The sequence below is a fragment of the Apiospora hydei genome (genome assembly GCF_038363865.1).
Source record: "Apiospora hydei strain CBS 114990 chromosome Unknown utg000009l_segment0_segment0, whole genome shotgun sequence".
NCBI classification, from domain to species: Eukaryota; Fungi; Ascomycota; class Sordariomycetes; order Amphisphaeriales; family Apiosporaceae; genus Apiospora; species Apiospora hydei.
The window spans coordinates 3,946,279-3,969,500 of NW_027117368.1; the positions used below are offsets into that span (position 1 = coordinate 3,946,279).

Genomic DNA, 23,222 nt, shown 5'->3' on the forward strand with positions numbered 1-23,222 from the left:
TTCGGGGGTATATTCCTTTTACAGATCGAGTATGCACGTCAGTCCGCTGTCAATCCGTTTCGATCTAGTTTTCCCGTCCTCACAGAAGAAGGAAAGATGCTCATTTGCAGCTCACCGTCGTTTATGTGCTTGTGCCTTGCATGCAATGCAACTTCACGCTGGCCCGGATAAATGGCATCAGGTCATGACTGCGGAGAAGACACCACGTTACAAGGAATGGTTTAGTATCTTCAGGCGAACAGTGACTTGGTCGATACAACTTGGAAGCAAGAACACCACGTTACAACAGCCATATGAGGTTCCTGGAGGCAGACGAAAAGCAAAAACTTCGCCCTGGCAACGGTTGCTTGGTACTGTGTCTTTGGTCTTTGTGGGGACATACTAGAAGAAACCGTTACTTGGCACAGATCTCGGCTATGTATATCGCTTATACCAAAATAGAAATATCAAACAGAGGTACAGTCACATTATGCTTGGAATTCCCCAAAACAGTGCCAGCCAACATCAGCAGGCCCATAAATTTCGTGGTAGAGTCAGTGGTGATCGATCCGTCCTGGTCGAAACGCCCACATGAGATAAGATGATTGGTTTTTTTATATATATAAGGGCTATATATACGCAGTCGAACGTTTACTAGCAGGCCCTTACAGACTCCTATATCAGCTCCAAAGCCGGGTTGCATCGAGTGGTAAACTGCAATGTAACAAATCGCCTGACGAGAGGCGGTGTATACCTGGCGACAATATTATCGGTGGACGGACAGGCACCTCATGGAGACCACATGCCTGCTGATATTTGTGCGTGTCTTCCACCAGTTGTTGAACTCTTGGCCGTAGCGAAACACAGCTCTAATCACGTCTCGACTTCTTCGTAGTGGATGATCTGCTGCTGCTGCTGCTGCTGCTGCTGCCTCTTGACGAGAAGGAAGTGGGCTTTACCGCGAACGCATCGTTGATTTCGTTGGAGGCAAACCAGATGGCGTACACGGGGATGACAACCCAGAGCATGTTGAAGAAGACCAGATAGACCCACATGTACATGAAGTTGCTCGAATCGAGGTTGTGGTTCATCGTCAGCCACTCCGGGCAGAAGGTAATGAAGCCGCCGTAGAGCTCCATGGTAGCGACGATGATCATAACAATGTTGGTTCGGGGGTCCCGCTTGTAGATGCCGTAGCAGACGAGGCAGGCCAGCGGTCCGGCGACCAAGACGGTCAGGAGCTCGAGACTAATGACGGACTATGAAACGTAGGAAAAGCAGAAGTTAGCCATGTGTAAAGTAGGTACGGAGTTTTTGTCTTCGGGTTGTAGGTAGGGGCAAAGAGGGAGAACCGTACCAGATCTGCACCAGCCCATCGCCGATCGGCCTTGGCGTATACCATCCAGAGCTGAGCAAAGGGACTGCTGCCCGCCTGGGGGCCATAGGCGCGGTCCGTATGGCCAAGGAAGTTGTGCGCCGTGGGTGCCAGCGCCAGCTTGTTCCTGACCTTGGACAAGGGCAGGTAGCTGAAGAAGCAGTGGTAGAGGAAACTCCCCCTCAAGATGAAATGAATCAGCGCATCAAAGGCATGCCAGATGAAGAAGCCACGCCAGGCGACAGAGGTCGATTTAGATAGCACGGCACGGGATGTGCTGTACGCGACGGCCAAAATGGCGAGAGTGGACGCAAGCGAAATGAGCGTGATCGGATCGAAGATATCGGCCGGGAGCGACATGGTCATGTGCGTAATATTTGCTCAGATCAATAGCTGAGCAATACAGGTCGGGTCTGTTTGATTTGGGAAAGTTGTTGGTGTTGCGGTGGTCTCTGCGTCGTCGAACTTTTCGGGGTCCATTGGAATCGTTGTCTCTCACCGTCCCGTCTGTGGGTCTGAACCCAGAATTCTGCGAAGCTCGGACAACGGCCTGTGGCATTCGTGGCATAGCTTCAAATCCTCACCGCAATCTACAAAAATACAACCAACAAGCTCCGAGACAGATATCGACTTGAGATCTTGTTAGCCCATGCACCCATTTTCGCCCCGGTCGTCTGTGCTGTGTGAGAGTCCAACTTCAGGGCCAGATGGGCCAGATGGGCCTCCACTAAAATATTCTTCACCACTCAAGGCAAAATAGGTATACTTTGACTCATGGCGTCGCTGAAATTGTCGGTAGCCAATCGCGCCTTTTTCAGATCATGCTGAGATCCGGCGTAGTTCCCCAATGGGGATTGTTTCACGAAGCCTCCTCTGCGTCCTGAACACGGTACTGCTTGCCGCTTCCCTTCGCCTGTCTCGACCTGGGCACCATTCTCGTGAGCAGGCCTTGGCCGATGCTGCTCGGCAAGTTGGTGGTATCGTCGAACAGATTCTCCTTGAACCACTGATGTGTTTTCAGGGTTCCCATGAGGATCGATTGTGGGACACTCCTGGCCCCGCCCCCCAAGAATAAAAGATCTTGAGGTAACCCCGTTGCAGGAACGCGCTGCTTCACGCCAATGTGCAATCGATGCCCGCCTGTGGCTTTCGCGAGGGACCATGGACCGACGTGACACACCAGAGCTGCTGACCAAGGAACAGAAGTTGCCGCCGTCTGCCCATCCGTTTGTGACTGCTTCTACTACCTCCGCCGAGAAAACGACGAATAGTGACACAGCTGTTAGCCAGGTTGCGGCAGACTTCGTTGCTCTATCTAATAGCGTCGCGGACGGCGAGTCTGACACATGCCCTTTCCTCCCCTCGCTCCATGGCTCCGAGACACTCGCTCCAAGGCTCCGAGACACGCGGCTGTCGGAGAACCTTTTGGTGGACACGTTTTGAGACCTCATCGGCTCCAAGTCTTTGAATCATATTTTGGCAAAACGCTCAAGGCGGCACCGATGGAGAAGGTGATGATGGGTTTCAAAGCAGAGCTCGACGCTGCGAGATGACTGGGGCAACCTAGGAATCTTGACGACCCGCTTGCTCTCGCTGGTAACACTTTCGTCGCTTTCCTCGCTGCTCTGAAGAGCATAATGACGGAGGAGGATCGGAAGATACTCCCTGCCACCAAGGATCACTGATCATGCCCGCTTCGTAATGTGCTTCTAGATCTGCTCTGGATAAAATAAAAGATACGCTCACCAAAGAGATAGGTTTGGGGGCCATTAGAACCATGATAACCAAGGGGATGCCCTTCAACAGTGCTGCAAAACGCAATCCAGAGACTTTCTGCCAGTCGTTGTATGTACATACGTTGTATGTACATAAACTTCGGGCGCCCTGTAGCACCTTACGTTGGCGGTCATTCTTCTAGTCCAAATCCCTTATCAGTCGCTTGATTGGCGAGTGTCTCGTCGGTGACTTGCTTTCCAGCATCAGGCCTAACTTTGTACCTGTGAATCGGTACGCGAACTGACTGCTAATTTCCACATCGTGGGAAACCATGGATTCCGTGCACACGTCTTGGGTGCGACGGGACAAGCTATCCAAGCACCACATAGCTGATCCTTTTGGAACTTGCCTGGGGGAAATTCTGCAAGCACGAGGGTGTTTGATTCGTAGTTTTGTTTCAAGCGAATTGGCAGTCGTCTGTGGAGGCGGCAATGAGAAGTAAAGCATCGAGGTCATATCATTATGGAACTCACTTGTAATCCGAACGATTGATGGACCACCGAACTCGCGAATGGCTTGATATGGAAAAGTTCATGACATATCAACATCCCATTAGATCAGATCAACCGCTGAACTGCGAGTTTGGTCAGCTTCCCCTACCTCGTCGCAAAGACATGCAACAAAGTGCAGGAGTTATCCGTACTGATTGACTTGGAATTGTCGCTGGAAGTTGTCGCTGCGTACAAGGTGAATAGTGTCAATGTACCAAAGGTGAGAGGAGCATTTCATGTACATTCGATCGGGTGGGAAGTCAAAGTTTGAACACATATAGAGACATGAGTTCCACAAAGTTAGGAATGTATGTGTAGGATGTAAAAGCAGCTTTATTCTAAGTCATCTTAGGGGTATTGAAGCTAGCTCCAGGAACTCTCGTATCTGAGGAAATCCTTTCCTCCCATCCATAGGAAATGCCCAACGCCTTGGTCGTAATCAAGTCCGAATCATCATGATTATTGGTGGTGGAGGAAGACACATTTAGTGCTTGGCAGCCTCCTTGTTGACATCGGCAGAAGTGTTGTGCTTCTTCTCGTCCACCTTGTCACCGATGGCGTCCTTGCCGGCGGTAAGACTGATGAACAGTTAGTATGCTGGAAATGTAGGTGTTGGAAGAAACAATATGCTTACCGGGTGGTGGTGGAGGCGTTGCCGTCCTTGGCGACCTCCTTGTTACCCTCCTTGGAGGCGGTAGCGGTGGCACCTGGAAAAAAAGAAGGGTTAGTATTGTTGATGCTTGAGGCGCGAGGAAGCTCAGCCAAGAGCAGAAGAGGGAAGCTTACCCTTGACGGTGTCAGCGACGTAAGAGGCGGCGTTGTTGATGGTATCCATTGTGAAGGTTTGTTGGTTGGTTGTTTGTTTGGTTGAGTGTGAAGGTTGTGATGTGTGTGAGAGTTGTGATGGTGATGATGAAAGAATGAAGTGGTTGTAGGGTGGGAGATGGAAGGGTTTATATAGAGGGCTTGCTGGGAGTTGGCCTGCCTGGTCTGACAAACAAACACCTAAGGTTAGTCGTTGCTCGATGCCTTGAATACTTTGACGTAGGTACCTGCCACCTGCCTGCCTTAGATTCAATGGTATGTATGATTTCACTGATCGAATTCGCGAAACGCAAACAGCCCCACGCATGGGCAATCACATGGAGAATGGAAAGGGCATGGATGTACGTCATTGTAGAGAAAGGGCCATTGTGTTTCCCTGTGTGTCATCCACATCCCCCATGTACATCGATGACAACCCGCAAAAGGGAGGGATGAAGGAGGGGCATTGCTCACCCTCCGCAAAAAGGAACGAGCCTGATCGGAAGTGAGAAGTCCCTCGTACCCCTCGTTGACATTTGGATCAGATGCACGTAAAGGGCTCCATTCCTTAGACCCAGCTTGTCAGTCAGCCTCTTCTAACAAACATGTGGGACGCAAGTACACAGGCTCACTCTTTATCTAGCTGTTTGCAGAAGTACATAGCGGATTTCAATCCTTCAAGTTTCCATGGATGCCTGCCATCAATTTCAGGTATCTATTTGCCTGCTTGAGATACTGTAGGCACAATACAGCTTTGCAGTACTTGTGCACATGCCTTTGTTGAGATATTGCCATCCATGATGTTGGCGGGGTCAAGCTATCGACGTACGTCATGGTTGCAATGATAGCAACCCAGCGAACCGACGGGCTATCAGCTACCTAGGTTTTGCTGCAGAGCGAGCAAGCACCTTCTTCCGTAAAGCCTTTTCTCGCCCCAAACCACCAGACAGCCTGCCCGCGAAGTCGGTGCCCCAAGAACCGCTGATTGCGTCAGACGTGGAGGCAGCTACACGAAACGTAGAGCTCGGACTTGCAGCCGGTCATCACACAAATCACCGGCGAACGCTCGCAGTTTCCCATCCCGGTTGCAAGAAGCCCATGTGCCATGCTCGTCTTTCCGCAAGCTGTTCCTGGCACGTTACGGCTAGAGCTGTCAAGAACTCCCCACATGCCAGATCCGCCCGTTTTTAGTAGCATGGAAGCATGCTGGGCAGCCAATCAAAAATCTCATCCACTCCGGAGGATGTGCTGCAGCTCAAAAAGCTCCGGACTGCTAGTGGTTGCAAGTCTGACATCATAGATATTTCTGCGTTGCAGTAGGCCGCGGAGCGAGAACTGGCAGATCGGTCTAGCCCCCTCGGAACTGTGGCACCTGAGTGCGTCAAAGCCACACATACCCCGCCAACAGCCTGCTAGCCGAGCTGCTTTCAGCCATAGTAGTAGGTCTTGTGTGTCAATAGTACCAGAACATGAGGGACCGTCGGCTTGAAAGGAAGAAGCGCTCCCAATGGCAGCAATGTTCGATCGAGATTGCTGGGTCAGGTATCTGGCCTCGTTGGCCTATGAAGCAGTAGCAGATGGGTACTTTCTCTGCCTGTTCTACCCGTCGATCATGCCCCAGTGCTTTCATCGTGCTTTCCATCTTGCATCATGTCCAAGCTCGGCACTCGGGGTCAGAAGGCCACACAAATCCTGCAAGGAGGAAAAGCGCCACATCCAAGGCAGCCGAATCGCGTCCCATCGCGTCACAGCCATTGCCCGTACCCACGGAGCAATTGGTCCGCCTAAACACATCAAATGCCTACCACTGTGAATCTTCATGCATTGCATCACGATCCGGCCACGCAACGCCCGCCCACTTGTTTGGCAAGAAGCATACGTTTTCCGTCCACGCCGGACACCGTCAAGCCTGCCGCTAGGTGACACTTCTCTGCCAGGCAAGCTGTGTGACGTAATGGACAGCCACCAGATTTCACGATGTTTGAACTAGGCCCTATTCTAGGCCCTCCCTGCTCAATGTTGACAGTTTGCAATTATGAGGCTCGGCGGGTCATATTTGTGCCTGTATTGAGGCGACTAATAATACTCTGGATGGCCTGATTCGCTTTGCTGTTGCTGATTGGCGCTCTGGCCTGCCTGTTGGGCGGGTGTCGTGATCTGTATCACATCACTCTGGCTATGAAGCATTTACATGGGGAAAGGCTTGTTGTGGTTCATGTGTAGTCACACTTATCACAAGCATCGATACTCCTCCGTTCATCTGCGGTGATCCGTGATCGTATTCATCTTGTGCGGATCTAGCCGCTTGGTTGATGGCAAAGCTTGTCTGAGCACATAGTCTGCGCCATGCACCACAGAGTATCAGAGTGTTGCCTATGGTTTATGATACGTAACTTATGGCATGAACATTTGGTCCCTGCGTTTAGCTTGCAGCGCATGCCGAGCCGTCCCTGTCGATCATGTGTCTGGGGAGGATATGGTTTCTCTAGCCGTTGACGCCTCGTTCAAGGCTTCAGCCAGATTCCCTGTTAAGTGGACAAGCAAGCACCGCACATGATGAGGAACGCGTTCGTTGGGTTCCTCCAGGAAAAGCGAATGGATGATTGTTATTGCGAGTTGCAAATTTGACTGGCTACCAGATTGCCTGGACGAAATCCTGTAGGTGTTTGTCGTACGTCGGTTTCTCACATCTCACATATCCCCTTTATAGCGAAAACGCCGCTTCTGGTATACTGGCCTCCGTCAAGAATCGACTGGCTGTTTATGCAACCAGGGACCGAAGGACCACAAATCCCGTGCATTGCACCATATAACATGGTGGGATCAGGCAGCCCTTTCGCCGTTAAGGGGGCATCGGGAGATTGATTAACGCATGCCATGGGAATAGCGCCATTCATGATTTCGTACATTAAGCGGAATCAGTATTATCGTTTCCGAATATCGAAAACCCTGGATTCTTAGTCGCTGTCAGCCAGTGACCGTGACTTGATGGTATTGCCCAAGCAAGCTCGCCGTTGTTCCTGGGCAATAGATTTGTCCATATTTCTTGCTCGAAATTCGGTATCGGTGGTTCAGGATGCTTGCACAGAGCTTGCAGCTTCATTAACTTGAGCCGCAAAAGCAAGGCGGTTTCGAAGCCGTCCGTGCTTGGGCGGGGTTGAGAGTCTGACGACCGGTTTGGCCAGCCCCATCGGAGTTTAGAGATGGCTTAGTTGATGGTGGTGCAGGTTAACGGACCGAGCAATTGCTTGCGACAAACTGAACTATTGGCTCAACTTTGATTTGCCCGCGACATCACAACTACGCCTGTTTTTTTAACGTCGGATTTCGGAAGGAAAGCAATCAGGATGGGGATTCTACGGGCAACCTTCAAGACAGGCCTCTATGGCATCACAGGCGGCCTGGCGAGTGTGGGGGCTGGCATGGCTTATCTCGGTGCCACAACCTCAATCGTCGACCTGAAGAATGAAGACGCATGGTTCCGCTCCAAAACATACGCAAAATACAACCCGAAAGCCAACCCGGCTCTTCAGGACGACTGCATCAAGCGTGTGCCACTCAGCAAGATCCGGCCGGAGCTCCGAAATGACGAGGCGGCCTTGACCCTCGAGTTCTGTCGTGGCTGCTGGAGCCGATGGGGTACAGTCACTCAATGTTGCTTTCTGCGGACGTGACCACCCTTACTAACGCGACTTGTTAGGATTCTGGCCCCAGAGCAAGCTTCATGAGCGCTACGATGCGCCTCCAGGATCGGAGGGTCACACGTGGGAGACCTCGGAGCTGGCCGTCGCCAAGTACGAGCCCGGCCTGAAGTTCGTCAACCACTTCGAGGTCGTCGAAAACCAGGGCAACGAGATCACGGTCCGCTGCGGAGGGTCGCCGCTGCAGCCCGGCCTGAGGAACTCGGACGGGCTCATCCTGTTCAGCGCGCGCATCGACCGCGAGAAGCAGGAGGCCGTCTTCAGCCTCAAGTCCGCCTTGTTCGACAGCGCGGGCTCTTACGGCAAGGGCGCGGGGCATCCGATCCCGCCCAAGATTGTCTTCCTGCACCCTTGGTATGTGAGGATACTGACGCATTGCGGTGTGGAAAATGTGAAGGCTTGAGACATGGGCACTCTAACCAATATATATATGCGCCTCAAAACCAGACTCGCATACTAAGAATTCCAAATATGACAAGTCCCTTTGAGAGATCCAATGGGGCATACATCAGATTATGGCCTAAAATAGACTCATTTATACAGTAATGTGATTGGCTGCCCCTGCTGACAGCATTGAGACAGTGTTGGAGCACATCCATTTGTCAGCCGTGTATCAGGAAAGATATTTGAATCAACTTGAATAGCAGCATGGGAAATGATTGAAGAATTGTAGCTTCCTTGTACGTACGACATGGCTACTTCCAGATGGAACGGCCCGCCGCTTGGAAGCAGCGCATTCCAGCAGCTGAAAGTAGGCATAGATTGTGGGTTGTTTGCGGATTTCGCCGCGGCAGCGTTGACAGTTGACTGGACCAAGGGAGGCGATACTTTTCCTGTCATACACTACTTGCGCACTATTCTCCCCGCTTCAGAACCCGAAAGACCGACTTCTTTGGATTTGTTGCAGTGGTATGAGGATCTTCATCTCGTAGAGGGGAGTGAATTGGCATCAAAAGCTCTCAATGAATCATTCGTGAAGCAGGTCGACGCTTCAAATCCGGGGTGCGTCCCTGAGGCATGTCATAAGTTACTCCGCAACATAGAGCTGGACTCCGACCTGGCTGGTATAGGGGTAATGGCCTCCATGCGATGTGGGGTGTTCATTGGGAACTGCTAACAAAGAGCTAGACCATCGCATCGTACTCCATTGGCGCCAGTCTAGTGACGATATACGTCGTGGTCCTCAGCCTTCCACAGCGCCGCGCCGGGAAGTCAGCGTCGCTGCTCAACCACATAGCTAATGTAGCCCGAGGTTCAGTATCCGAGCTGTTTCTAGGGGCATGTATCATATGCCAAGCAATCCAGACAGCCGCGATTCTAGAGTCCCGCGGCGACTTCGGCAACGTGACGGACAAGCCGCGAAGCTTCGTGCTCGTCACGGCAGTCGTCTCCACCTTCGCCTTCTGTCCCGTGCTGCTCCTCTCTCTGGCGCTGGCTGGAAACCCGCACCGCAGGCGGCGCCGGCTCGTGGATCTCGCCACATGGGTGCAGTATGCGCTCACGGCGGCCGTGGTCGGGGCGGACATCACCTCGATGGCCAACGCGGGGCCAGACTCGGGCTTGGGCGCGGCCACAGGGGCTACCTTCGGCAATAAATGGTTCGCAAAGCATACTTTCAGCGAGCTTGTCAGGGAGCACTATACCGCCTTCCAGGTGCAGCATTGCCAGACGCAGATGGATGGGGGCGGCGTCGCGATCTATGTTACTTCGGTTACTGGTATTCTCACGGTGTTCGGTCCGGTCGTCCGTCTGTTCTTGTCGGCTTTAGGCTGGGGACTCGGATATCTTGCTCCTCGGTCAGGGATTGCTAAGCTTTTACGTGCCATTAATAAGGTCCTGCGGCATGTTATCATGGGGTGTGCCATGATTACTATGTGGACGGCGCTGTGGATGCTGCTGTACATCCGCTGGGCTATTGGTCAACCACCTAGCCCGGATAGCCTACCGATGAATGAGTGGTCCTTTGGTCAAATACTGTCTACTATGACATGGTTACCTGTCCTCGTGGAAGCCGCGTATCTTGCCATGTGTGAGTATCCCGACTCCCCTCTGTCGTTTCGAACGTGGCTATGCTAATCTTGTTGCTTCATAGACGGCATGGAAACTGCGTTGACCGGTCGAGTCCCCGAAGATTACATTGTTGTTCTTGATCAGGATGAGGGGAAGAATATAGATAGGAGATGTGCTTGCGTCCAGGATAAGGGGCAGCATCCAGGAAATGATCAGTCATCATCTGGAGGGTCCGAAAGTCACAGGGTTCAGTAGTAGCATGCGAATACTCCATTGTCAACTTTCATTTCTAGATATAGAAGGTCTTTGCAGGTGTCCTTTCCGATTGATAAAGGCGGCAATGCTCGACTTTTTGTACATCAAAAAGGGACATTGGTTGGAAAGAATGCATGGAGCAGCCACCATTGTTAGATTCCCCATACTGATCTGTTGGCGAGAAATCCACAGCTTTTCAGATTACCACAACATCGTAATTGGTAATGGGACGAGTACCATAGATGATCACTCGTGAATCATAAATGGACGAAGTAGAGCTTCATTCAATGTGCGCCTTGCCTTCGGAAACCAAACCCCAGAAAACACATTGGTGCGGCTTGTCACATCATTACCATCATCAAATCAATCTCGCATCAGTCGTTGACGAGATTACTGAAATGGGATACAGAGCTTCTTACCCTCCCACTTCAGAGTGGCCCTGGTCAAGAAGCATCACCCATGAAAGAGGGGAGATTGCCCGAGCCTTCCAAAACGCCCACCCACCTACCTAGAGACCTACTCACCTAGCTACCTTCAAATCGCCGAATAACAAGCTCCCCTCCCGTCGACCAAGGAATCTGGTCTGGCTTAGTTGGCTAATGTGTGAGACTTGAATTCAATTCTAACCCGATCTTACAGATCGCCGAACAAACAGTTCGACCGAGTACAATAACATGTACTTAAGACACGTGTATTCACACAACATTGTCTGGAAACGTCGTATGGCAGCATTGCCTGCTTCCCCTTCCACAGGAAGCTACGAGATCAGAGCTCGTGTGAGACTCAACGACGTCACACAACCCTACTATTACAAGGACGAGTACCTCCGTACTCACTACTTCCTGCAACGCGAGGATCGAAAATGATGGAAGATCAGATGAGATTGAGGATGATCCGATTGTCGACGACGACGATGACGATCATGAAACACCACTAAGAAGTAAGTCAATAATGAATCCCTCCTACGCCGGCCAGATCAGATTCCTTGAAAGACTTTTTTTTGCGCTTTTTCTTCTTCTTTTCTTCACTTCGGTTCAATTGACGTAGGTTCATTATCCTTTGTGTCTTCTGGGATTGGACACTACTGAACATCTTGCAACCTCTCGGCAAAAAACTGCATGATTGGCAGCATCTCCTCCCTGCTATCCGGCATTCCATCGTTGCCCTTCATCCACTTCACCTCACGCACGTCCGTGAACTCGCTTTTCAGTGCGTCCATAGCCTCCTCATCGACCGCCTCACTGGATCTCCCATGGCATACCAAAGCTGGCGTGCGAGCCTTCTCCCGACTGCTTATCGACGGGACCATACTCGCCGGCAACGGTCCTCCTACCGACACGATGCCCTTAAACACCTGCCGTGCGGCACTGTCACCTTCTATGGCGTCCGCAGCCTGTTCGCTGTCCCGTAGGCGTGATGCCAGACCGAGCGCGACGGATCCGCCCTGCCCGTAGCCGAACATCAACATGTCGCGCGTGTCCCAGCCGCACTTCTCAATCAGCACGCCACGGATCAGCTTCTGCAGCACAGCGTCCGTCGTCTTGGTGAATCCAGGGTCGAGTTCCAGCTCGCCCGTCTTGGGCGAGATGGTCAGGTCGTCGCCCCAATGGAAGTGCCGGGCGGGCATCTCGTCGTCGTCCGACAAGCCCAGCAGCGCTGGCGGCAGCGGCGTTACACCCCGCACGGAAATACCCATCACGCCCGGCAGGGCCAGAGTCTTGGCAAGGCCGGTGTAGGCTTCCTCGAAGTCGCCCAGTCCATGGAAGAGGATAAGGATGGCCGTCGTGGTCTCTGGTACTTCGGGATAGGCGAGCCCGACAGTGATGGCGGGCGCCAGCGACGCAAAGTCTTCTGGTTGGGGGATTCTGGTGGGCATGTTGTCCGAAAGAGTTGGATAAAAGAATGCAACGAGAGAAGGTGGTGGTGTTATCTACACGCGTGCAAATAATCGGTAGCTTGCTGGGACTTTCGGAGATAGTTTACGGCCAATGACGTATGGTGCGGTGCCGTCGTTGCGCTGGAGGCTGCGGGCGGGCGAGTTCTGTGCGGTGAAAGGAAGCCGGTGTGGTGGGGATTCGAATTCCCCCGCGCCCGGAGTGCGCATGCGCGTAACTCCACTCTGCTTAGCCATCAAGCAGCAGGTGCTGAGCTTCGTTTGCTGAGAAGAGTACACCAACATTGGCCAACGCATAGGTAGCGTATTACTGCAAGGCAGACAAGAACATCAAAGCCAGAGATAATCTGAAGGTTCGGATGCATTCCCGGGTCGAAAACCCCGTCCACGAACCGAGATGCTGGATGCGCTACGTCCTACAGCCTATGGTTCACCGAGGACCATCCCGGCAGGGGTTGCTGTGAACGCTTGAGCCCGCTAGATTAACCCCCCGCACGATACCACCCTCTTTGGATCCAATTTCCGATGTGCATCGTATCTCCCAGTCCAACACCACAAACCAGATGTGATTGACCTCCCACGTGGTCTATAGAGTCTCCCTCACGTGTGAGAAGAATTAGAGAACTGCAAGCATGATAACGTCTGTTCCTTCGTAGGGAGATTTGGCGCCAATTCGAATTCATGCGGTCTATCTGTCTTACAGCTTGGTAGCGAGTATGCCCTGTCGTCTAACTACGATATGATGGCCTGACGGTCCATCCGCCTGCCCTCTCGATACACGTGCAGGAACTGCTGGGGCCGCCATGGGCTCTCCCATGTAGCCTATTCGGTTCCCGGGGAACATCTTCAAGGGTGCGGGTGGAGCCGAGTCATGTCGCTTGCTCTCCGCGATGACTTAAAGATGCATGCGTTTCCTGGATATTGCAAGATGTGACTTGCAACTCTCCTTACTGTGCCTGTTGGTTGTAGGCGTCCACTCTTTCAATACTCCCACACTCGTCTATCTGCCACTATTGTTCGTGCGCGATCATGGTCAGTTCACTGATCATCAGTGTGTCGCTCGCCGCCGCGGGTGCTTCCGCCGCTGGCCAACCTCTTGCCCCGATCCAGGACATCAATCTGCCTGCCGGTGCGAACGCTGCAGAGCCCCTCAAGTGGCTAGGTGCCAATGGCCCGTGGTTTGCTGGTATGTGAACACCAGTTTGCTGTACAGATCGAACAGTCCTGATTTGAGTGTCTAGGTGACAATGTGAATGGCATCTCGGCTGATGTCCCCGAAAATTGCTATGTGGACCAGGCCGCCTACGTCTCGCGTCATGGCTCTCGGTTCCCTGACCAGGGCGCCTACAATGGTTGGGTTAGCCTTCAGCAGAAGGTACCTTGTTATGAATGTCCTCCCGAGTGCTGAAGTTGTGCTGACCCCGTGATAGCTTTCCGCTGGAGGATATACAGCCTCTGGAGCTTTAGCATTCATGCCAAGCTGGAAGACGGTTTTGACGAACCCTTCCAAACAGATTGCCATGGGAGAGCCCCACGGGGGTAAAGGAGGCCCAAGACATGGGATACCAGCTACGAACCAGATATCCCAACCTGTACAAGGACGGAGACGACTTCATGGTGTGGGCCAACAACTACACCCGTGTCCTCCAGACTGCACAGATGTTCGTCCGTGGCTTCTTGGGCTGGGAGTCAGACTCCCTTGGAAGCGTGGTTTCCGTCACTTCAAAGGGCTTCCCTGGTGGTATTGGGGATTCCCTCGCCCCTTCGGATATGTGCCCCAACTTTGCGGACAACGAGGGCAGTGAGCAGCAGAGTGTGTGGGACAAAATCTGGATTCCTCCGGTCCAGGCCCGCCTCAATTCTCTCATCAGTGGCAATCTGACTTTGACGGCCGGCGATATCACGTCCATCCCTTACCTGTGCGGCTACGAGAGCCAGATCACCGGCCGCCTGTCCCCTTGGTGTGACGTCTTGACAGACGAGGAGCTCAAGTCTTACCAGTACTCCAACGACATGCGGTACTATTACGGCATCGGCCCGGGCACCAGCCTCAACAAGAAGATGATGACTCCGTACCTCGACGCCCTCATGGGCCTCTTCACGCAGGGCCCCAACATCACCGGCACGAAGGCCGACGGCTCCAGCTTTGACGTACCCAAGTTGCTGGTATCGTTTTTAAACGACGGCCAGCTGACCGAGCTCGTCACCTCCAGTGGTGTTTTTGACGCCCAGCCGCTGCTTTCGCCCACGGAGAAGGATGATAGCCGGTTGTGGATTGGCTCCCGCTACGTCACCATGCGAGGCACCATCGCCTTTGAACGCCTAAACTGCCGCGCCGTGTCCGGTGGGCCAGGCGGAGGAGGCAGTGGCAACGGTACCGTGACCACGACGCGTCGGAGTTGCCGTCACAAAACAGCTCAGCCGACCACGTTGTCGTCGATAGCACGCAATACCACCGCCACACCAGTCAGCAGCAGCAGCAACAGTAGTGTTCCGGTTCCCACCATCACTGGGACGCCAGCTGCCCAGAAGAATGCCACTTATATCCGCATCCGCTTAAACGACGCCGTATATCCCGTCCCTTCGTGCCAGAATGGGCCCGGTCGCTCGTGCCTTCTCGACGACTACTTCAAGTACGTCGGCGACAAGTACGCGGCCGAGGGCGACTGGCTCGAGAATTGCGCGGTCACGGCGGCGGGGGCACCGACTAAGGTCAAGGGTGCCTCGTTCTACACGGATCTGAGCAGCCCCTGGCTCAAGAACATCAAGCCTTGAGGGGACGTTGTTGTTAATGATGAATGCAATACGATACGATACGATACAATATTATATTTAGACAGTAGTAACGTCAAGTTCCTAATATGTGTTACCGCATGCAACTCGTCCAGCTTTTGATGGTGAATGCATGTCCGTTAAATGCCATATGAGCATGTAGCCAAATATCCAAAGACGAGAGTGGGCACCGCAGCCATCTCAGTACATATGTAATTAGGTAGCTCGGATGCACTGATAGCTCGCCTAGAATAGATATATAACAATTCACGAGTACATATGAAAGAGTTGATGGGATTTAGTTCCAGGTTTGGATGAGGTTGCGATTGGGGGCTGAACGCTGGGTAAGCGGCATGTGCTGAGGTTGAGATTAGCGCATCCCTGCAACTGGAACGCGCTGCAGGTGGCCTAATGCCAAAGCTCAGGTCCCTACCACGGCTACCAGTAATCTCCAGTGAAACATTAATAACCCCCCAACATCCTCGACAACGAGTAGCAATCAGACGACTAGATCGTCTCGTTCAGATCATTCCAACACTCATACTGACTGCTTGATCGAACAACCAACTGTATTGCGACTGGGACCCGACCCGCGATGCCACGTCATCCGCCGCAATAGCGCCTCAAGTCGACGATAACCTGGCCGGTGCATATGCATCAACATGGCGAACCGATACGGCGGCGGCGCATCATATCGCAATGGCGGCGCTAACGGCTACGGCTCCTACGGGAGGAAGGATCTACCACAAAATGGAGGAGGCGGCGACGACTACGACCAGTTCGGCGAGGGCTACGGGAGCGAGCGCTACGCTACCCCTCCGCAACAGATGAACCCACGACGACCACCCCCATCGACTCGCCTCGGAATGGCGCTGCTGGCTACGGTGGCTCGACTGCGTCCTCGAGACTTCAACGCGCCCAGCAGTCGAGCGCTGAACGACAGATCTCCCAAGTCCTCGAACAAGTCAAGGCAGAATGGCCCGCACTATGCGAGGCCAACTGCATTCCGGCGTCGCTGGCGTTGCAACTTCTCGACACCAGCTCGGTTGGCAGGGCCCACGAGTACAGGAACTTCCAGCAGACCCATCAATACCTCCAGGACTCGCTGAAGGGAATCGTACACGAGCACCATCAGGGCTTCAACAGTTCGATCGGTACCTTTCACAAGATTCAGGGGAGCATACAGTCCTCCCAGAAGCGTGTCCGCACCCTCAAGGAATCCCTCAACACCTCCAGAGCCAACCTCTGTTCCACCGATCCTGAGCTCAAGAAGATGTACAAAGCGTCGCATATGTACGACGAGGTGCTGCAGACGCTGAACGAGTTGGAGGACCTTAGGACGGTCCCTGACCAACTCGAAGCACGTATATCCGAGAAGAGGTTTCTTACGGCGGTCGAGGTTCTGCACAACGCTTTGCGCAAGTTGAGGAAGCCCGAGCTGGACGACATCGGAGCGTTGAGCGATCTGAGGAGTTACCTGGCAAACCAAGAGACGGCCTTGATGGACATTTTGGTGGAGGAATTACATGAGCACCTATATCTGAAATCGCCATACTGCCAAGAAAGATGGCAGAATCTCGCAAAAAAGCAGGATGGCTACAACGAGAGCTATGGCGACCAATCTAACATCACCCCGTTTCATGTCGTCCTTGATAACCTCGATCTTCGACATGCCGTAGTCGAAGATCCAGCAAAGAACCCCGAGGCCGACACTTTCTGGTACGTGAGTCTACTGGTCGAGGCTCTGAACAAACTCGGAAGGTTGGAAGGCGCAGTAGATAACCTGAAGCAACGATTGCCGGTTGAACTGTTCTCCATTGTCAACGAAACGATCAACGAGGTGGACCAGAGGCACCCCAGCTCATTGCGCGGCGGCTCGTTGAGCCAGGAAGGTCTCCATATGTACGGCAGCCGTGAGACACAGATGCGAGCTGATGTCATCTACGACTTGCTGTGGACGCTTTATGGCAAGTTTGAAGCTATTGCCGAAGGCCACCGAGTCTTCCATGAGTCCATCAAAGCGCTCATTCGACGAGAAGGATCAGGGAACAACAATGCTCTACTTGGTAGTTTCAAGGAGCTTTGGAACCTCTATCAGAACGAGATTCGCTCACTACTACATAATTATGTGACGACGGACGCGGACGTATACCAGTACAACAACTCGCCGAACTTAGGTGGCTCTCTGAACGGTAACAAGGATGCTGGCAGAGACCACCTCTTCAAGTTCTCCGAAGCAGATTCGAAGTCAGTAGAGATGACGACCGAGTACGAGGCACTCGATAGCATCATCCGTGCTGCTGTTCCTGGCCTGACGTCCGGTGAGCGAAAGAACAAAGAAGACAAAAAGGGCGGCAAAGAATTACAGAGGAACGCAATGCTGGGCGCCTATGAGAACAGGCAAGCTCCGGGGTCGTACAAGTCGTTGGTTGAACCCAGCGTGTTCAACATGAGTTTGCTCCTGCCACCAACTTTGGTCTTCCTGCAACGGCTGAAGGTGATTGTGCCGCCTGGCTCTGACCTGGCAGCAAGCACCCTCACATCGTTCCTTGATAACTTCTTGGTCAACGTGTTCCAACCTCAGCTAGACGAGACGTTGGCCAAGCTAAGCGACAATGTCTTTGCGGAGATTGACTCGTTCCAACAAGATGCCGACTGGTCCCTGGTAGCCAGGCGGCCTGTGTTCAAGGGCACCACGTCATTCTTCACCATTGTCACTGCGTTCTGTCGCATGCTGGGAACCATTCCTCACGATCAAGCGCTCAGCTCCTTGCTCATCAGCCAGATGATGAGATACCAAGAAAGGTGCCAAGCATGGTTCAGATCGTTGGTTTCAAAGGCTCAAGAGCCGGCAACATCTTCAGTCGCACTACGCTACTCGGCCGAGCTTGCCACCACAACCGGAGATCTCCAGGAGACCATTAAGAAGCTATGGACCTCCGAGAACCTCGACCTCGAGCTGCTGGAAAAGGAGGTCAACCTACTCATTTTACAGACAAATGAACGCAAGTTGGAGCCAAACGATGTCATCCAAGATCGCGATGTCATTTCCTCGCTTTGTCTCCTATATACTAGTATGAAATGGCTCGCAGTCAAGGCCGTGGCTCTACGACATATCACCTCCCACGAAACTGATTCATCTCGGCCGACCATGCCCAAGACGCAGAACCGACGATGGACTCTCCTCAACGATCCCAATAAAGCTACAAGTGATCAAAGCGGCCCTGTGTATTTACCTATGACACAGGATACTGTACAGTAAGTTCGAACGTTCTAGATCTGTTATGATTTGACCTGGACTAACGGTCGTATAGGTCCTTTGACAGACTAGTGGCATCCTACGAGGAGCTTGCTGGCTCTGTACTCTTGACCCTCCACACCGAGATCCGCGCCCGCATCATCCATTCCCTCTCCATTTCAGTCTCACCTACCACAGCGCCTTACGTCCTACCGCCAGATCAGGAGATCAAGGAGCCTGACCAGGAAATCATAACACTCAACTCAGAGCTCGTCGCCTACGACGAGACGATAGTCCGCTTCCTACGGGATACCGAGATCGACTTTGTGCGTACCGGGCTCGGCCGCCTGGTCAACGCCTACCTCGTGTCGAACGCGCTCGTGGCGCAGCCCATGAACACGCGCGGCTGCGAGCGGATCCAGCTCAACATTCTGGTTCTGCAGCAGAACCTGAAGAACATCGAGGCCGGCGTGGACCTTGCGCGCGCGGCCAACTACTTCTCGCTGTTCACGGCGGGGCCCGACGGCGTCGTGGAGAAGGCCAAGAAGGATGCCCAGGCGGGGGCGCACGGGGGCGTGCCGGAGAGGGAGAAGTTCAGTTATGACGAGCTCAAGGCCATGCTGGAGCTGTGCTACAGCGAGCAGCTGTCCCACGCGGAGCGCGGCATCGCGGCCGCGGCCAAGAGGCAGATGGGCGAGAAGGTTTTGGCGCTTAGCGAGTATATGTGGCAGAGCTAGTTTTGGTTTGGTTCGCGACCTACATAGCATAACGTACGTATAGCAGGCATTTGATGAGTCCTTACGAAGAGCTTGCTTGTATTGGAGAACTTTTATATGTAATCGAACTTTATATTTAGATATTCTCGTGGGTACGAAACTGGAGATGGGCACCTCTACGAAGTTCATGAATATCTGACCACAACATGTGCATATGGTGGACTGTCTAACTCCACGTCCATACAAAGCAGCCTGGGTGACAGCGGCGGGTTTGATACATGTAGATTCAGATACACATGGACGACTTGCCTCCATATAAGATTTAGTCATCGTATCAGAACAGCATAGCGCCAGTTCACTAGAAACTTCACGTCGAGGAATGACGTTCCGTCGCAGAATGATAGGCGCCTGTGTAACGTCGGCGTCGTGGGCCCCCTTGCCCCTCCTCGCCGTGCCGCCTTTTGCAGGTTGGACATCAAGCGCTCGCTGAGCTGCATTGGCGTGAAACATTCGTAAAGGCGGCTCAGCGCATTTAGATACCACGCGAGCGAAAGGCTGTATGACGTTGGACACGAGAGAGGTGGCGAGGGAGGCAAGGAGGCGAGGGCCAAGCAAGCATGGCAATTAGGCTAGAAGAGCAGTAGATGCGATATGAAGAGACAAAGTGACTACCGGCATGTATGTAGGTAGGCTACCTATCCTGATCTCTGGTCGTTCGTGGGTGGCACAAGAACGTCATTGTTTCTGCGGACTGGTGCGTTTCAGCTTGTGTGGTTCACGCCATCATCTGGTGTGTGTGTGTGTGTGTGTAGGCGAACCAGTTTGTGGCTACGACTGTATGTACCACTTACACAAACTATTATTACCTAGGTACGTGGCAGAGACAGAAGAGGTTGGGGAAAGGTACAGGAACGGCACGCCGTTGGCGCCTCCCTCCTTGGCGCCTCCTCCTCCTCCCCCCTTTCGTAAATAAGCCCGTGGCGTCGTTGGAGGGGCTGATTATGGTTTTATGGTGTGCGCAGGCCAGGAGGGGGGGAAGAAACGTTACCTATGAGTTGGAAGCGAATTTGTTTCAGAAACCAGCGGTTGTTGGTTTGGCCGTGCTTCCTTCACCAGCTTACGGCTCAGGGTGGTAAGCTGGGCTGCTGGGGCGTTTAAGAGGTAGGAGAGTTACGTTCGGCATCAGTTCAGAAGCGCACAGCATACCCACTCGACTGTCTACCTAGCTCCTCTCTCGTGAAGAAAGAAAAAAGGAAAACCGGTTTGCAAGATTCATAGATAGATACCTAGATCCATGTAAGTCTCGTCTGCGAGCCTGCTTACTGTGCATATGGTATGCGTATTCAGAGGTCACAAGCTCCCCTCTATCGTCTGTCTCTGATAAAGGTTGAGCGAGCAGTTTGAGTGAGTGAGTGAGTGGCGGGGGTGTGATGGTGATGCTGATCGTCTTGGCTGCATGTTGCTCCGATGTGGCGGTGCGTGGTTTGGGAAACAAAACGGGGCCCAGGGGCTTTCACTCTCGGCATACCTATGTCACTACATCTCTCCAGGCATAGTGCCAAGAATGGATCCCCCATCTCCCTCTAGGCTCGGCCAGATTGGAGTTCAAGCTGAAAAAAAATGCTCCGATTTATCAGTGAAATCCTTTTCAACAAAAGAGGAACAATTCCGAAGTTAGCGGCCGGCCGTGTCTTCCTTGTGATGTGATTGATGGGAAACTCCGGGCATCCATGAGAAATGTGCCGATAGGTGATAGGCGATACACAATACGGGTGGCAGTGGCTTGGTCTGTAAGGAGTGTATCTTTGTTGGTGCTGTTCTTCTTTTTATATCCGTAGAGCCAACTTGGCTACATAACACTCTGGTTCGAGCCGTGCGATAGACGGATGCAGGACTATTGCAAGGACCAATGCTGCTGCGGCCAGAATGGTGCAAGCGAATTCTGACAAGTCAGGTACCGAACATGCCGTCTTTGCTCTACCCATCCGGCTAGCTCGGGGGTGTCTAGTTTTTACCTAGGCGCAAAAGAATTGCATTGTGCTGCTACGACTGGCCGGACGTGGATAGGCTGCTACGGGGTATTCGTTAGTGGTAGTGATCCAACGGTTCCTCGACTGAGGCGCATAAGTTCGAACAACAGACAGACTATGGGATGATTGGGAGTGGGGAGGGGAGCCGCAGTGGTAAGGCACAGGGCTGGCGTCTGTCAAAAAGGTTGATAGATGTGGCGGTTAAAAGGGGTACAGAGACGCCAGAGACTCCCGAGGCTCCAGTGCGGTGCGTGAGAATGCACTCATGTTCTTGGTTCGATTGGGTTGGATCGACCAGCGCATGCTGCAAGCACAACGTGCAGGATCTGACCGGCCCTCTTCCAAACTCCAAAGCAGGATTTGGCCTGTTTGAGGATACCTACAGAGAGAGAGTGCATGCCGGTAGCCATCGTATCAGACCACGGAGAATTCAGCTTCATAGCTACCGTGGCCCGGAAATAGTTTCGGTGAGAACGAATAACGTAGTCTCCCAGTCGACCAGTTTCAGCAGTGAAAAAAGGAGTCTTCGGCGTGGCGGTCAAGAAGAAGGGCGGGCGGGGAGAAGGCATCCCAAAGTTCCTCCCCTAAAAAAGAGCCCGTGTAATTTGGGAGTGAGGGATGTCTGGAAAGGCTAGAAGACGAGAAGTGGAGCTTCCACATGCACCACCGACCGCAAGCGCGATGGGTTGAATCGACCGTCAACCGTGACGTGTTTGCAAGTGCATACCAGAGCAACAATATTATATCTTCGTTAATACATAGGCAGTCAGGCCAACAAGAGGGTGTCCTCACGCTACTTGCTCGCCCACATCCATCCGGGGGCTTCGGTTTCGGGGACGCGGCAACGTCGTTGGTACCTCACCTCCCAAATTGCCATTCCCCAATGCGATACCCGATCAGGCCCCCCGAACTTAAAACGAACATCAAGATAACGGCACAGACAGGTGGATAAAGGGATGAGCCGCACTCAAACCTCCAAGAGGTTCGTGGCAGGACAGGAAGGGGCACTAATGCAGGCTTCTACAGTATCTCCTGGGCTTATGTAGCAAAGCAGCATCACTATGACGGATGTTGATGATAGGCGCCGTTTCTTTGCGGCGGCAGCAATTTCGAAGTTGTTTTATTGCATGCCATGACATGATATCGGTAAATAATAAGAATCAATATGAGCCACACACACCTCAGCGAAGGGCTCATGACCTCGCAGGATAAAGTTCAAAGCCAATAAGCGCTGCGTAGGGCAATAGGCCATGCCTGTTGGGTCTGTTACTTGTCTGGCTCCCGCGATGCATTTTGCAGTCATTTCATGCAATTGAAACCAGATCTTGATCCAATGGCCCTTGGCCCTAGGTTTGACCCTGCTATCCATCTCTCGCCCCTCCCTTCTGCCTCCCTGCCTCCATTTGTTTGAGAGTATGCCCAGTTGCATGCCTGGCGTAGCATTGAACCGTCCATTGGAAGTAAACCTGGTCAAATTGTGGTTGTGTAGTCACATATATAACGCATATCTCCTATGCTTTGACAGATATTCCCCGAGCTTCGTCGTTGAGCAGCAGTCGGTATGTAGGAATCGGCTTGCGTGCTTACGAGAAGTGACGTTGGCTACATCCGTCCCTACCTAACCCAGCCATCCCTTGAAGAGTCGGTGATTACACATTTCCCGGTAAAGTCTGTCACGGGGTGAAGGATTGGTCACGCAGCAAACTTGATGAAAAATATTGACGAAGAGCCATGATCCCTTGGCTACGTATAATCACCATCGCAACAGTTGGGACGGGGATCCCCTTCTCCACCATCCGAATCAGCGTCAGAGTCTCGACTCTCAGCGACGCCGTAGACGCACGTTCAATCACTGGAGCTCATCTCGCGGCAGCAGTGAAGTGAATGCGTGGATGGGTCGCTGCAAGCCTGCAAGCGGGGGAGAGGATTTAATGCTTTTCGACTTTTAATTACCAGCCCGCGGCACTGGCCGGGGGTCTACACACATCGACGTGATGCATTGAAATGACAAAGCCACGGGCAGACTTGAGATATCCTAGGCCATTTTTGTTCAATTCAGTTCTCGTACATTCCGTGCCAGACAAAGATTCCCGCAGACGTTTACCGTACTCGTTTCGTGCATGACCACCTACCTAGGTATCCTACCATTACCCAAACCATTACCTAAACAATGCAGAGCAG

At 52.8% G+C, this 23,222-nt stretch overlaps 8 protein-coding genes across 8 annotated transcripts; 5 read left to right on the forward strand and 3 right to left on the reverse strand.

The window, feature by feature from the left end:
• Positions 1 to 848: 848 nt before the first annotated feature.
• On the reverse strand, positions 849 to 1,720 carry PG997_013038 (EBDP3 protein; the record flags this gene model as incomplete). Its single annotated transcript, XM_066817352.1, has 2 exons — positions 849 to 1,238; positions 1,337 to 1,720. The coding sequence occupies 2 exons, from the start codon at positions 1,718 to 1,720 to the stop codon at positions 849 to 851; spliced, it is 774 nt and encodes a 257-aa protein (XP_066663044.1).
• Positions 1,721 to 2,515: 795 nt separating this feature from the next.
• Positions 2,516 to 2,797, forward strand: PG997_013039 (uncharacterized protein; the record flags this gene model as incomplete). The annotated part of the gene is made up of 1 exon (XM_066817353.1): positions 2,516 to 2,797. One exon carries the CDS (start codon positions 2,516 to 2,518, stop codon positions 2,795 to 2,797), a length of 282 nt encoding a protein of 93 aa, XP_066663045.1.
• A 1,308-nt stretch (positions 2,798 to 4,105) lies between these two features.
• Positions 4,106 to 4,456, reverse strand: PG997_013040 (glucose-repressible protein; the record flags this gene model as incomplete). The annotated part of the gene is made up of 3 exons (XM_066817354.1): positions 4,106 to 4,199; positions 4,256 to 4,328; positions 4,408 to 4,456. 3 exons carry the CDS (start codon positions 4,454 to 4,456, stop codon positions 4,106 to 4,108), a joined length of 216 nt encoding a protein of 71 aa, XP_066663046.1.
• A 3,316-nt stretch (positions 4,457 to 7,772) lies between these two features.
• Positions 7,773 to 8,529, forward strand: PG997_013041 (uncharacterized protein; the record flags this gene model as incomplete). The annotated part of the gene is made up of 2 exons (XM_066817355.1): positions 7,773 to 8,043; positions 8,126 to 8,529. 2 exons carry the CDS (start codon positions 7,773 to 7,775, stop codon positions 8,527 to 8,529), a joined length of 675 nt encoding a protein of 224 aa, XP_066663047.1.
• A 681-nt stretch (positions 8,530 to 9,210) lies between these two features.
• On the forward strand, positions 9,211 to 10,202 carry PG997_013042 (uncharacterized protein; the record flags this gene model as incomplete). The annotated part of the gene is made up of 2 exons (XM_066817356.1): positions 9,211 to 9,222; positions 9,432 to 10,202. The coding sequence occupies 2 exons, from the start codon at positions 9,211 to 9,213 to the stop codon at positions 10,200 to 10,202; spliced, it is 783 nt and encodes a 260-aa protein (XP_066663048.1).
• A 1,270-nt stretch (positions 10,203 to 11,472) lies between these two features.
• PG997_013043 (uncharacterized protein) lies at positions 11,473 to 12,267 on the reverse strand (the record flags this gene model as incomplete). The annotated part of the gene is made up of 1 exon (XM_066817357.1): positions 11,473 to 12,267. One exon carries the CDS (start codon positions 12,265 to 12,267, stop codon positions 11,473 to 11,475), a length of 795 nt encoding a protein of 264 aa, XP_066663049.1.
• Positions 12,268 to 13,314: 1,047 nt separating this feature from the next.
• PG997_013044 (uncharacterized protein) lies at positions 13,315 to 15,060 on the forward strand (the record flags this gene model as incomplete). The annotated part of the gene is made up of 3 exons (XM_066817358.1): positions 13,315 to 13,471; positions 13,527 to 13,660; positions 13,813 to 15,060. The coding sequence occupies 3 exons, from the start codon at positions 13,315 to 13,317 to the stop codon at positions 15,058 to 15,060; spliced, it is 1,539 nt and encodes a 512-aa protein (XP_066663050.1).
• Positions 15,061 to 15,719: 659 nt separating this feature from the next.
• PG997_013045 (Sec8 exocyst complex component specific domain-containing protein) lies at positions 15,720 to 19,032 on the forward strand (the record flags this gene model as incomplete). Its single annotated transcript, XM_066817359.1, has 3 exons — positions 15,720 to 15,941; positions 15,980 to 18,315; positions 18,372 to 19,032. The coding sequence occupies 3 exons, from the start codon at positions 15,720 to 15,722 to the stop codon at positions 19,030 to 19,032; spliced, it is 3,219 nt and encodes a 1,072-aa protein (XP_066663051.1).
• Positions 19,033 to 23,222: the final 4,190 nt, after the last annotated feature.